Consider the following 14,223-nt stretch of genomic DNA (forward strand, 5'->3'; position numbering starts at 1 on the left):
AGTGAGGTTTTCCTCACTCTCTGTGTGCTTTAGTTTAGAAATGTTTAACATTAAACTAATGACGAGAGAAAGTATATAGTTGTAGTATAGTTGGTGTGCTACGAAGGTGAGGTGCCTAAAAAATGAAAACTAAAAATAAGTTTCTCGCTTAGAGATCGTTTTATCTCATTCTCACTGGTCTAAGCAACTAAGCAACACACATTATCTGCTTTCATTCAGCTTAATATCCGACACAGACAAAACCAGGCAGGTTCTAGGCTGCTGTTTATCGACAAAAAGTGCTCGGTTTGGTTTAGGGAGATGACCGAGATGAAGAATCAGGTCTAATACGGTCGCCAGATCACTGGGCAAAGCAAGACAGATGGAAAGCGCTAAGTGAGGAGGAAAAGGTCAAACACTGAGCTGGCCCATTAACTACCTTGATGGATTTGCTTACTAAAACTTGCCAGAGCATCAGATTTATACGTGCCTCAAAAACACAATATAATAAATTTATTACCAAAATGTTTTTTTTATTTACTTAGTGTATTTCGTGATTATATCATACATCTAAAATAATTCCTATTTCATTCAATTACAATAAAACTTTTGTCTACAGAGAGAGAAAATATGTCCCAATTTACGTACATTCTTACAGACAATACACACCCTTTGTAGTATAGGACCAATAGTCAGTTCATATTATATAGTTTCAGTACATAGTGTTAAATGCATTAGCTGGAGTTTAGGGTGATAGGTCTAATAGTGTTTCAATAACAAATAAGATAACTCCGCTATCTGCACTACGAGCGGTTTAAATCCAAAGTTTGGAATAAAACATCAAAACACCTTTCTGAATTAAACCTCAGTCAATGAACAAAGTATCTCTGATATTAGTTAGTGTACTTATTTGTTTTGTGTCCGTGTCTATCAGACGGATTCGAGGTCAATTCTGTCAGGCACACAGTGAGCTGTGGGCGTCATTTTCTATTCCGCAAAATGATTACATGTCTCGCTGCCCTTTTGGAAAAACTAGCCTTGGGGTGACAAGTAAAAAGTCTCCATAGCAAATGCTTTCATATTGACTGTCACTCAAAGTGTCTGAACTCTGTATTCTGAAGCACTGGGCCCTTAGGCCTCCGCAGAGATCTGTGTGAGCACTCAGCCGCAAACGGCAAAACAGACGTTTCTATTAGCTTTGATGTCGGCACATTATGTTTTTATTTGGAGGCATTTCTCCTACTGGAAATAATACTGGAAATCACACGTGCTAGAAGAAACTGCAAGACGGGAAGAAATAAAGCAAGGAAGCACTTTCTGCAATAAAAATGTATTGTTATTGGGTAAACATGTTCTCAATTACTCATTCTGCTATAGAGTTATGTGACACAATGTTCCACATTTTAGGTTAGCAATGAATATTCCAGTGTTTTTTCATCCCTGATTATTTAAATGAGAGTAAACAGGCAAACAAACCACTCAAGCTTTATAACAAGGAGGCTTTGGGATAAGATTGTCTGTGACAAACTCACTGGATCAGTGTTTTTGGAGGCTAAGTGTACCTCAGACAGACCTTCACTTCCAAATAAGATACTTTGTTAATCAAAATATATTTTGAACTTTATCCCACCAAACCTTTCTATGACAAGTCACCCAACAGCAATGTACTGTCAGAATGCAAAGATGTATTAAAGTTGTGACAAAATCAGTCTCACTCCATCATATTCGTTTTTGAACTGATCCTAAAATACAATAAAATAATTGTACCATGTTCTTTAAATATTAATATGAACTTGTTTTCTTTGCAGTATTGCATGATCTGCAAACATTTTTATTTTTACAAATTTATCTCGTTTCAATATTTTTCAAATGAATGTAATAAAAAACAATATTTAAAGAAAGTTGACAACCGAAAAGCATTGGCTCCCATTCTCTTCTATTGTATTGACACAAAACCAATGCCTGGGAACGGGGGCCAGTTAACAACATTCTTCAAAACATCTTCTTTTGTGTTCTGCGGAAGAAAGTCATACAGATTGGAAATGTTGACAGAATTTTCATTTTCGGGTGAACTATCACTTTAAACTCTTAGCTATAAATAATCAATTCAGAAAAACTGAAAATAACCTGGGTGGTCTCAAATTTCCCCCTTAGAATATCCAAACAATATAGCAAGAAGTCTTTAAGTGGATAATTTAAAATCAGCAAAAACACTTAGCAAACAAGAAGGAACTTCCATTTAAACACTTAAAACGGTAATGTCCAATAAAGATAAACACAATCTTCACCAGATGCAAATTGAACAAACACACACACACCGGTGCGCCAGTACATTAATACTCTATATGCGAGACAGACTAGTGCATTAGTGCTTTCTAAAATGGGTCGCTACAGGGCTTGCTAATCTAATAAAAAGAAAAAAGTAATCATGGCCTGGCCGAGTCTGCATCAAATAATTAAAGTCATAAATTAAATCCACACATATACACTTCTGACCTTCTCCCGGGCTCTCCACAAAGCTTTAACACAGCCTTTTTCCATCAGCCCCAAACAGCTATTGTATTAATGATTTCCCCATTAAAACGCTCAATGAAGCAGCAACTCGCATCTTTAATAAAGCACAATCCTAAGGGACTCCAGTCTTTGACATGAAGTGGTCCTAGAATGCCCATCTAATTTATTTGGAAGCAGTCGAACCACATCCGTGTGATGTTTTGCTGATGATCGACATCAATAGAAACAGAAATCAGACAGAAATGCATTGCTATTGTAATGGTAAAAGGTTACAGCGGCAATAATACAAACAAAGCTTATAATACAAACAATATAGCTGGGGAACAAAGAGCCCTGGACTTTGCCAATGTTATTTATAACTTATTGAAATGTAGTCCATTAAGAATCATTATACGTTTTGGTCTGAATTAATAAAATGTGGAAACCTTCTATAAAATGCACGCGTGTATGAAATTTGTCCATGAACTAAAAGATGTATCTTAATTTTAAAAGCATTAGTTCACCCAAAGTAAAAATCGTCAACTTCCTGACATTTTTTCATTTTGTGTTATGACAGATGAAAATTATATGGGTTTCATGCAGCATTTGAGTAAACTGTTTGTTTTTGGGTTTCTTATTTTCGTTTTCCCTGACTCTTCCAGGTCAGGGAAAACTGAAAGAGGAGTTCAGTTTAGGAGTGTGGATGTCGGGCATCAAGCAAGATACCATATGAGAGTAAGCGCAGCCACTATCCCGTTGAGTAAAGCCATGCTGTAACCCATATGGAAAGAGTGTCCGGTCATTCGCCTGCAAAACACACACAACCAAATGCATTACATTACACAATACTCCGACCACAGCTGCAAGATGCACTTAAAACGGCCTTTGACTCTAAACAGTTGTATGACTGCAATGCATTAAGTTTAAAAGCACAACAAACAAAACCCATGACATGTATGCAACATAGACAAGTGTATTGATCTTATCATTTGGCCATTATTCTACTCTACTTAAGTGAAGATGGCCATAAAAATCCCATCAGGAGTCATCCAGATGTCCCATGTTACACATAGTTCTAATGGTTTATGAGAGTCCTAGATTACTTTTAGAGTAGCAGGTTTAGCAGCTGCCAAGCAGTTTAGATCTGCAACAATGCATAATGTTACAAATGTTTAATGTGTACCAAAAAAGGACCAAACAGAGCTGCAACAATAATGATTGTTCGCTTTTGTTTTAAACGTTGGTAGACTGTCCCCATTGAATGGACATAAAACCACTGAGACATTTTTCAAAATATCATCTTTTGTGCTTGCATCCTTTGATAGAGCTATCAGTTTGGGTCTGTTAAAAACTATTTCCCAAAGCAAGGAAACAAGGTTCACTTATCTGAAAGACAGAACGAACATATTAATGACACGCTTTAGACAGACAACCTTGACACAAAACATTAGGAAGTCGAGCTTTTCCGCATGTATTTGTAAGAAAAGAGGTTTTGGAACAGATTATAATTAAGGCCATCTATTCACATAATTTACCGGCGTTAGATTTAAATAGAAAAAGAAGCAACGAAAAACCCAAAGAGACTAAACTAAATACTATTAGCCAGTTAATTAAGCGAATCAATTTACATGGCGTGATCTCCCTGAACCTCACCTACAACGGAAATAGCAGATAATGTAAAGCTCATCTACCGAAGACAGCCACAAAACATCTGACTGTGACCATATGTACCCACTGACTGAAAGGTTGGGTTTCTATGGAAACAAAGTGATGGGTGCATTATAATGTGCACGAGCATGACTGCTCAGAGAAACAAAGTCGAAAAGCTTCTATTAGCACACAGACATTCACAGTTTTATCATCAAAAGATTTAAGCGGCACTGCGACAATTCAAATTGGCATTGAAAAAGGTGGAAGAGGATGTGTGTGTTTGTCTGCCTGCCGCTGTTATGTTGTGGTGAAACGGAGCTTTGCATGCGTGAAGGAACAAGTCAACCCCAGTCACAGTTCTGTAAAGCTATGGCAAGGGTCAGTCAATAGCACGCATACAGCTGCTGGCTGGTCGATAGCCTGTTTGCGATATGAACTGCCTGTGTAAGTTAGGTTCAGGACAGGCATCGTCGGAGCGCCGCTGCACGATTAGATAACCAACTGGCACAGTGATGGAGTGACCCTGGGTTTTATCGCCAGGCCTCCAGACAAAATCGATAACGTTCCTCCCAAACAGCCAATCAGAAACAGGGTTATGGATTTATGAGTGAAACTCATTTTAAAACTCGACCAGGGCAGAGATGTTTCAGATGGCTTTAAAGGGAACCGAGTTTGCAAGATATGCTGTGATCTCTCGACATTGCCTACATTATTGCTTTTTTCAGATTTTAAGGCCCTTCTATGCAAATGTCAACATTAATGTATTGCAAATAAACTCAAAGACCTATATCCTTTTTTGTCACATCCATATCACATCCATTGTTCTCTCATTCAATATAAAAAACTTGTGCATAGACTGATATTTTCTCATGTCTGGACTCCAGCAACAGGGGTTTAATTCAGTATATTGGTAAATTAATATTTCAAGTTTGGGAGTACCATCTAGGACAGTGGTTCAAAACATGGGCCGGGGCCCACAGCTGACTTCCAAGGGCAATCAAGATGATCATTATTTCAAAATGAGAATACATGAAATACATAAAAAAAGATAAACGTTTTTCCAGTTAATGTTAAGCACCAAAATATTTTATTGGGGAGTGGGAGGGGGTTGAATAACCCTGAAAAAGGTTGAGAACCCCTGATCTAGGATAACAGTTCAGTGTCAACTGCTGCTACATGCATCTCTATAAGCAGTCACTTCAGAATATGATTCATATCTTTAGTGCCGTTTTGGATCACCATTTAAAATTCATTAGACGCTGTTATTGAGTTGTTATCACACACATTTCTTTAGAAGGCTCTCAAAACTCTTGACTAAATTATTAAAAGACTCAACATAAAGTTTGACTTCTCTTGAAATTACTTTTAAATTTACAAAGAGTAACGATCCATCACAGTATTTCCGCTGTACATGTGCCTACCTCCTCCTACTTTGTCACACAAACTCTCGGTAATGAATGTCAGGAGCACTAAGGTTATTGGAAACACAACAGAATGTCTCAGTCTCAGGGGCTTACAAGGGCAGCTTTACACCTTCACAACACATCCTTCATTAATGCAGTTGGTTGTCACTGAAACCACTGAGGAAGTGTGACTAACGTCGTCACGGTAACATCGTTCTGCCCCGAAATTATTTTACCACAGTGTCATTAAGTTTACTTGGTTACCATAGAGATGAAATACAATTTATGTGATGGTTAATGTGGGTCTGTTACCTGACTTCTCGAATGTGTGGAGGCAGGACAGGCTTCGGAGATCACATAAGTATAAAAATAAAGGAAGTGAAAACCTTTTCACATTTAAAAGGATTACGAAAGGTCGGAGTTAATTGGTTCACTTGGTTGCAGACCTTTATCTGTGGTTCAGATCATCACAGATCACATATACGCAGCGTACAGAATTTAAGTCAGTTTTTAGAAAGCAGGTAACTGTGAAAAGAACGAGAGAAAAAAGTTAAAGTCCCCGTGAATGGTTTTTACTTCCGTATTTGGACACATTACGGAGTGAAAAGGAATTTCAAAGGAGTGGCCGTGGCTTGCATTTTTCACTGCGAATTGATTGGATGTATAAAAACAGCTGTTGCAGTTTGAAATTAAAGTGGCAGCAGACTGACAGTTGAAGGGGAGGGGTTAACTGATGCTCGGCCCAAGCCGTCAGATATACATAATATGAGATGGATAATAATTTCAGGGCAGCAGTGCATTTTCAGATTTTAATTGAAGATTATGAGGGTACATGAATTTGAAAAAGAAAAGGACCTACAATTGATAAGCTATTTACTATATAAACGCTGCAATAATTCATGACGAAATTAAGAATTATAATTTTTCATTTCACTGGGACTTTAAAGACCTTTTTTGCTTCCGTCAGAACATTAACAGCTAGGTTATCGGACATTTAGACACATTCGATGGGGCTTGCCACGCAAAATCCCCACGGACCAATTCTGGGCCAGTTTTTGAATGTTCCGCCTGATGCAAGTATTCAGGTCTAAAGATGAAAACCAATTACAGGAAAATTGCTTTTCTGTTCTCCTCCGAGCTTGTGCTCTCGCCTGGCTGAGCTGAACCAGCGCAGAGAGATAGGAACAATTTTCTATTTTACCAGCTGACAAGCTGCTCGAGCACTGACAATTAAAAACAAAATAGGAAAAATGGGTGAATAACCTCGGGATAGAGGAACAGAATTGATATGTTCCTGTAATTCTCAGAGATGACGTATTCTTGTATGCAAACTCAGAAGCGAGATAAGCATTTTAGGACTACCGGTTCCATCGCTACAAAGTCTATGGGTTTTTTGAATGGGTTTTTGGTAAATCGCCCGAAATAAGGTCTCTGGTTAACAAAACCTCTAAATAATTTCACGTTTTATTCTATGACATAAAACACAGCAATTATACTATCCCTTCAAACCACCGCCCATTGCATACAAGTGCACTTTATAGGAAGTATAGCAAATATACTAAAATCAACATTGTGTCAATTTTGTATCTCTAGATACAAATAACTAAATGCGCAGGCATCAAAAACCTTCCAGACGGAATAGATTTTACTAGACAGAATGTAATATAAACATTAGTCCCTGTCTATACTCTAATGCCTTTTCCCCGCTGTAAAACGCTTGAGAAGATAGCATTTTCAAGCTTACAAATAATGATTTTGGACAGCCGTTTCAAGAAAACAGCACGGGCTATCAAAGCAATATTACCGTGCAGTAAAAGAGCAGCTTCCTTTGGTGTGACGTTATTCAAAACAATTCCACTTATTAAGAGGATATAAGTGACTGACAATTGTGAAATGCTGATCATTTAGAGCATCTTATCTAATGTGTTTGCGACAATAAGATGTTTATCAACGACTGTTTATCAATGTTTATCAATTTACTGGATATTGAAGAATTCACAAAGTATCTTTTGGTGTTTTGTTAATCGCACGAGATAAAATGCACTCACTTGAGTCTGGCTGAAGAAAGTGGGGTTGGGGGAAACATCCCCGGCTCAAATGAGTCAAAGTATGTTAGAGTCCAGGAGAAACTGCAACACAGTACTCCAGCAACAGAAGACAGGACCAAAATACTCCAGAACCCTGCAAGAAAGAAGTAGTTGTACAACGTGCAGGAAATATCAGTTGCGACATGGTAAAAATACACTAAAAGAGTGAAACTAACCCAAGAGTCTCACTTCTGATCCATCGTCAGTGGTTATCCTTTCAGCTCTTAAATCTGTTGTTCAAAGAATTACGAAACAATGTATGCACTCAATGCATTGCACACTGAAACTACAGATACGTATTTTAGAAAAAGTACGAAGTAGAGCTTACCTTTTAAAACTATGTACAAAAAGGAGATAAACAAGGCGATGAATGAAACAACAACAATGCTGCACAGCATAGAAGCTACACGGGCGGGCCACAGGTGTGTCCCTCTCCAGAACTGCTGCCGGGCAGGCGTTGCCCTGCGATTCAAGCCGCTTTCATCTAAAGCTGCATTTACATCGCCAAATGCGTGTCTTCTTTCTGTTAATACATTATTATCATCGTCGTCTGAATAAATATCTAAAGACGACTCAGTCTCTCTAGCGGATCGTAACATGCTTGCAAAAAAGTTTCTATACTTGAGAATGTTGGTTAGTGAGTCACGTCCTGCGCTTTACGACAGTGTAGTGTGTTTCCGTTTCCCAGACAACATGGAAAACTGGCTAGCTAGTTAGCAAGCTAGGTCTTGTGACTTCTATAGAATTATGTTATGAATCATACCAGATTGGTTAAATGTACACGTCTGATATAAGTTATAGCAAATGACGAATGAGGGCCATGTGACGAGGATTTGTATAAAGTCAGCCTGACTGTTTTAAAAAGTCGGACAATGACGTTTCAAAACATCGCGGTTTATCCTTCCGTTTACGAAGGACCGCCTCTTGCCACCATGTTATCCAATCGGTGTCGTCGTCCATCCAAAACGACGCCAAGATAGGATGAAAGTTATTAAACAAGCAGAGGGGGGTTTTATGCGCGACTGTAATTTAATATATTAATTTCTTGTAAAAAAGAAAAGCGTTTATTTGGTTGCATTTGACAGCAGATTGAGTCAAGCTCGATTTCAGCGTGTCATCATAGCCAGAGCCGTTGAAAACCCATCCTTCAGAATGTTCTCCGTGGTGTGGAGCTGTCATATTTTATCTTTCTACTATTTAGTTTTAGTACATGGACTGTTACCCAGTCTAGTGTCCAGAATACACAATATACTGCGACCTGGAAAATGTCGAGCTAAAGTGGATGACAATTACATTCTTCTCATATTCCGATTCTATTAACAGCCTGTAATGATTTTAAACATCACAGGTATTGATTCATAGTAGAGGTTTGAAAACATCGGGTTTGTATTTTTTTATACAAACCATCAACATGGCAATATCAAAAAACATATAATCACATCACAGTTATTGCACAGTGTTAATTTCACACAGTGAACCTTTGGTATTTGTAATACAATAATAGGAATGCATAGGGTAAGCATACGGAATTAGGCTACCAGTAAACAATATATCAAGTAATGAGGATATTTGGTACCAAATAATGCAAAGGTATAACATCACATTGACAAGTGATTTCTAACAAAAGGATGATAAGGTACATGTCATGGTGGTAGTACAAATAAGTCCAACAGCGCAATGTTAAAGTCTAGTGACCAACAATAAATATGGACAATATAAGCACACTGACAGAATAAAAGTAGATTTTTGGGTACTTATGTGCAATATTAAGCATCAGGTATGAAATGAGAAATTACAAACTATAAAGTTAATCACTGATGGAATGAAATTAGCCAATATTAAAATCACGGGAAGTACAATATTTGCTACAAGATATATACAAAATTAACAGCAGGAAATCTGGCTGTAGAGAAGACAGCCAATCAGAATGTCTGGAGTGGTTGGGGTCTGCGTGGCATAGTTGGCTAAGAATTGCAGGACTACTAATTGCAGTTCTCCGGTTTTCCCAGACCTCCAGAATGAGGTAGCACAAATTGGCATATCTTCAGTGATATCTCGTGCGCCTGTATAAAGGACAAAAAACCTTGCCATTCCGTATCTATCCGAGGAGCTGCCCTCAAGGCAGGGTCACAGGGAATAAAAAAAAAAAGATAAGTAATTTCCACATTGAAGTGTGGATTGGGTGAGTGTAGTGTGACACTTCTGGCTTCTTTAGGGGTCTTGATGTTGAGTGCAGGATTTAGAAAGGGTTCCAGTAATCAGCCTAGGTTTAATGGGTCGGCTGTGGGTCCCTCTCAGCTGTGCGCCGCCTTTTTCCACCTTCACGTCCAGATGCTCCTTTCAGGTAACAAGTAACATTTACCTGGACCGCCTCATCAGTGGCATCCTGGGTTGCCGGGTTCTTCCGGATGGCTCCTGTAGAAAATACAAATTTGTCATTCCATTTGAATAGCATAAGGCAAAACACATCTACTTAAATATAAAAAAAATCCAACTTACTTTGAACAATGGTCTTCAGGAACAGGTCTCTAAAACATGCTTTATTCCCTACACCGGTCCAGGTTGTATTAATGGAAAGGTGGTTAGAGAAGATACTCTGAAGCATTCGCCACACGGTTGTCTTTAGGTCCCTCCCACATTTGATTGCCAAAAACCGAAGCTGAAAATTCAAAACAAGTGTAACAAATTACATTTCCCTGAAGTTACATATAGAAATATGTGACAGGGTGTGGATTCAGACTGTATTTGCAGTGTACAATCTTAATTTTACTTTTTAGATAACCCTACGGCGAAATTAGCACACTTACAAGTCGTTCCTGGAGCTCTTTATCCTGCCTCAAAGTGTTGTCAAGCAACACCAAATCTTCCTGGGTGTCTAGGGGGAATAACAAATTCCCTGGCAGGGATATCTCCCCAACAGACACATTGGCACTGAAATGTTGCAGCATAGTGTCCATTTTGTTGTCCATGCTACGCACAAGATCACCAAACTCTCCAAGACGTCGCAGCATTAGGGTCTGATCTGCACCTACAGGGGTTCCCAGAATAAAATAATAAAGTAGTCAGTCCTGGTCCATCAACTACTAAACTATGACATTTACATCTAGGTCTACAACATGTACACGTGGCCCCAATGAGAATTAAACCAACAACCACAGGTGTTGTTTGAAAGTTGTACCTGATTGCCCAGTGCGAGCAAACGTCTTCAACGTTGTCCCAACTTGCTTCACCTGCTCTTGAAGCAAGCCACTGTCATCGGAAGCTACAAAATGAAAGGCATATGGTAATTTTGCACCTACATCACAGACAAAAAAGTGAAATTTAGGAAAGAGTGCATGTTCTCACCTGCTCGTGCATCCCTCAGGGCTTGGTTCTCCTCCCTCAGGGCTTGGTTCTCCTCCCTCAGGGCTTGGTTCTCCTCCCTCAGGGCTTGGTTCTCCTCCCTCAGGGCTTGGTTCTCCTCCCTCAGGGCTTGGTTCTCCTCCCTCAGGGCTTGGTTTTCCTCCCTCAGGGCTTGGTTTTCCTCCCTCAAGGCTTGGTTCTCATTCCGGAGTCTCTGAAAATCTACAAAAAAATTTTTTGTAACAACGACTAAAGGCACTATTTTCAATATGCACACTAAGATCAAAGGCATAGAATATACCTTCGTAGCTGAAAACTTCATTGTGTACACGAGATGCCAGGGGAGTCCAAGGGCCTATAACAGAGCGATGACTTTCTCCTATTGATAATCATTGACATGTAAAAATATGTTTGAAGTTATAGCATACATTTAATGAATTGGACTTAAGTGTAAACACTTAGTTTAGCACAAGGTATTACATACCTCCAGCATTTTCACCCATATACTGGTAGGGTAAATTTGCTGCTGGGAGTGTAAGGCTTAGTACTTGACAAGCTGGGAGAGCAAACATAACAGCTTTAATTTCACTGCAGAGCATTTTATATTCAGTAATGAAACAATAATTGAACTGTGCAAATAACATCACTTACTTGTACTCGAACTCTTGGCTCTGTGAAGTGGACTCTGGATTACTGGTGAGAAACATTGTTGTGAGAAAGTGGATACAGAAATTTAAAAATCTAACAAAGGGTATAGTTTAGTGCCAGAATCACAAATGAAGAATCACAGCAATGCATTTTACATACCAGCTCTGAAGTCTACAGATGGCTCAACATTTTCCTGGTTTTCTGGAATCGATGCAACTTCAGTAGGCAGCACTGAAACCTTGTTACCGCGAGCAATGTTTTCAGTGCTCAAATGTTGTCGAAATGACAGCACTGCTGGTGCATCTGGAAGACTTGACTCCTCTTCATCAGAAGAGGGCTGGTGACTGAACGTGGATTTTGAGATTCTCTTTCGCTTTCCCTTCTTGTCATCGTCCGTTGTTGTAGTCATTGCACGTTGATGCTCATTAACAGGAGGATTAACTTGGTCAAAGTCGAGAATAACAGCAAGTAGAGCATCGTTTGCAGATGCAATTTCCTGTTTGTCCCTCTCAACTCCTTTCAATATTCTTCTCCTTTTGGCCCAGTAACTAGACATTGTGACTAAACACACATTTACCTTTAAAGCGAAAGCTATTGACCAACAGTAGGTCTTTTGGGTGAAGATAACAGGTTATGCTCTGGTCAAGTTATCTGAAAGAAAACGTGAACAAAACCACATCGTTAATGCCACTTTATCTACAGGGTTAGCAGCATACAGCAGACTTTGTCTTACTAACAACATTGCTTAACCTCAGTGTGTACTGTAACTAAGGGAAAACAGCACGTGTTGGCTAACACTTGCTACACACTTAAGCTACTGGAATAACAGCATACAGCAAATGTAGTCTTACTAACAACATTGCTAAACCTCAGCGTGTACTGTAACAAAGGCAAAACAGCATGTGTTAGCTAACACTTGCTAGCAACTTTAGCTAGTGGATTAGAAGCATACTTGTTCAGACAAACAAGATAATTTAAACAACCTATATACATCGTTTCTTTTGTAAGAAAACGCCACAAGTTAAACTTAGTATTTCTGGATGTAAAGCTTTGGCTACATGTAGAACATGCTTGAACTCAGGGTGTAAACAAAGGAAACTAACCGAAAACATACTCGTATAAACAGAAACAAACTCAACTTTCTGAAATAGCAACTTAGTTTCTTCCAGGCGTTAATAGTAATAGCGGCAACTTTGTAAACAACGCTAATTTAGCTCGATTAGTTAGGCAAGAGCAAAGATGACTAGAGATTTTAAAAAGATAAACAAAAGCAATGTAAAAAGGAACATATTGCGTTACAACAACATTAAACATGTACCTACTTAAACGCTCGTAGTCGATGACTATTCTCTGATATCTGTATCTTGATCCTCTCTTCAAAGAAGAACGTGTGATCCTCCAGGATCTGCTCATACATACTTTACTGTTTGCGCACAATGATGACGTGCAACGTATTCGCGCGCACGAAGCAACACAGACAGAGAAATGTAAGCGGTAACTTCCGGTTTACCATTTGTCTTCCGTCTGCTGCCCCTGTCGACCGGTTGAAGTATTTCATTGTATGTGCTTTAACACTTTCTTAAACAAATTAATCCCTTACACCTGTAAAAGGCAAAATTAATAAAAAATCGAGGTTGAAAAAAATGAAAGACATAAACGACATTTCCAGTCAAGTGCATAAATCAAAGAAATGTAAAAATGTTCACCTAAGTGTATAATCGCTTCAAAGTGATTTAAATGTCATTTTCTAAACCTTACTTTAATGGAATCATAGTCAAGAATCTGTTATAAACCCATGGCCGAGTTGGAGTCGGAGTTGGAAAATGTTGCATGCCGGCGGCATCTCGCAAGAAATGGGAGTGACGTAATCGGCGGCAAACGTTAAATCCCCGCGAGCGAAACGCACCTATAGAAGTCTTGCGGATATTTTTTGCTAACTGGGTTTTAGTATAATAAAAAAGAAACAGATGCTCAGCAAAAATTATAATCTTAGCATATAACCTTAGGTTTGACATGCATCGAATGAGCCGATATAAACACTATAATATGCATTTAAAAAAATAAAAATACTATATGGGATGCTTAGAAATGAGTACGTTACCAAACAGTCCGTTTCATCGTACAAATGCTTCCCGTTTACTGCTGACAGAGGGGGTTTGCTACCACCTTGTGGCAGTATTAGGTTACAACACTCCATCCCAAATTAATTTCGCAATGTACCAAATTGGATAGAGAAGCAAATTCCAGCGTTATGGATGTGACGTTTTCAGTCAAACCATGAAACATAAATTCCTAGAGAATGCACATTCCTAGAGGTGCACAGGTTTTCGATTTTAAAGGTAAAAAAGTATGGTTTCAAATAAAAAGGATGTACGCTACTTCGTAGGATCTCTGTGAATTCAAATGTGCAAACCAGAAGCAATGAATGGAGAAGGGATAGATCTTCTTAGAACATAAAACACTTATGATCTTTTCATTTTCATGTGCCAGTTTATGACGGTTATGGATGTGAGTAATTCATAATAGATGTGACAATTTACTTAGCTGACTGCGGAAAACTATGCTATAAAAACAAACAAATTTAAACCACCACATATTGACATCTACAGTTGACATTTGGA

The 14,223-nt window shown here is 38.6% G+C and overlaps 2 protein-coding genes across 3 annotated transcripts; both read right to left on the reverse strand.

The window, feature by feature from the left end:
* Positions 1–498: 498 nt before the first annotated feature.
* arl6ip6 (ADP-ribosylation factor-like 6 interacting protein 6) lies at positions 499–8,563 on the reverse strand. The gene is made up of 4 exons (XM_079460433.1): positions 7,941–8,563; positions 7,789–7,842; positions 7,574–7,706; positions 499–3,279 (listed from the first exon to the last, which is right to left on the reverse strand). Exons 1-4 carry the CDS (start codon positions 8,209–8,211, stop codon positions 3,186–3,188), a joined length of 552 nt encoding a protein of 183 aa, XP_079316559.1. The 5' UTR covers positions 8,212–8,563; the 3' UTR covers positions 499–3,185.
* A 69-nt stretch (positions 8,564–8,632) lies between these two features.
* LOC306896091 (uncharacterized protein) lies at positions 8,633–13,050 on the reverse strand. Of its 2 annotated transcripts, XM_079459778.1 has the most exons (10): positions 12,925–13,050; positions 11,762–12,253; positions 11,606–11,647; positions 11,439–11,510; positions 11,256–11,333; positions 10,958–11,176; positions 10,791–10,874; positions 10,420–10,640; positions 10,112–10,271; positions 8,633–10,027 (listed from the first exon to the last, which is right to left on the reverse strand). In XM_079459778.1, the coding sequence occupies exons 2-10, from the start codon at positions 12,156–12,158 to the stop codon at positions 9,882–9,884; spliced, it is 1,419 nt and encodes a 472-aa protein (XP_079315904.1). In that variant the 5' UTR covers positions 12,159–12,253; positions 12,925–13,050; the 3' UTR covers positions 8,633–9,881. The 2 variants fall into 2 exon arrangements, with proteins under 2 accessions (XP_079315904.1, XP_079315905.1); XM_079459779.1 differs by lacking the exon at positions 11,439–11,510 and having other exon boundaries at positions 12,925–13,048.
* Positions 13,051–14,223: the final 1,173 nt, after the last annotated feature.

This window comes from Barbatula barbatula, assembly GCF_947034865.1.
Source record: "Barbatula barbatula genome assembly, chromosome: 7".
NCBI lineage: Eukaryota > Metazoa > Chordata > Actinopteri > Cypriniformes > Nemacheilidae > Barbatula > Barbatula barbatula.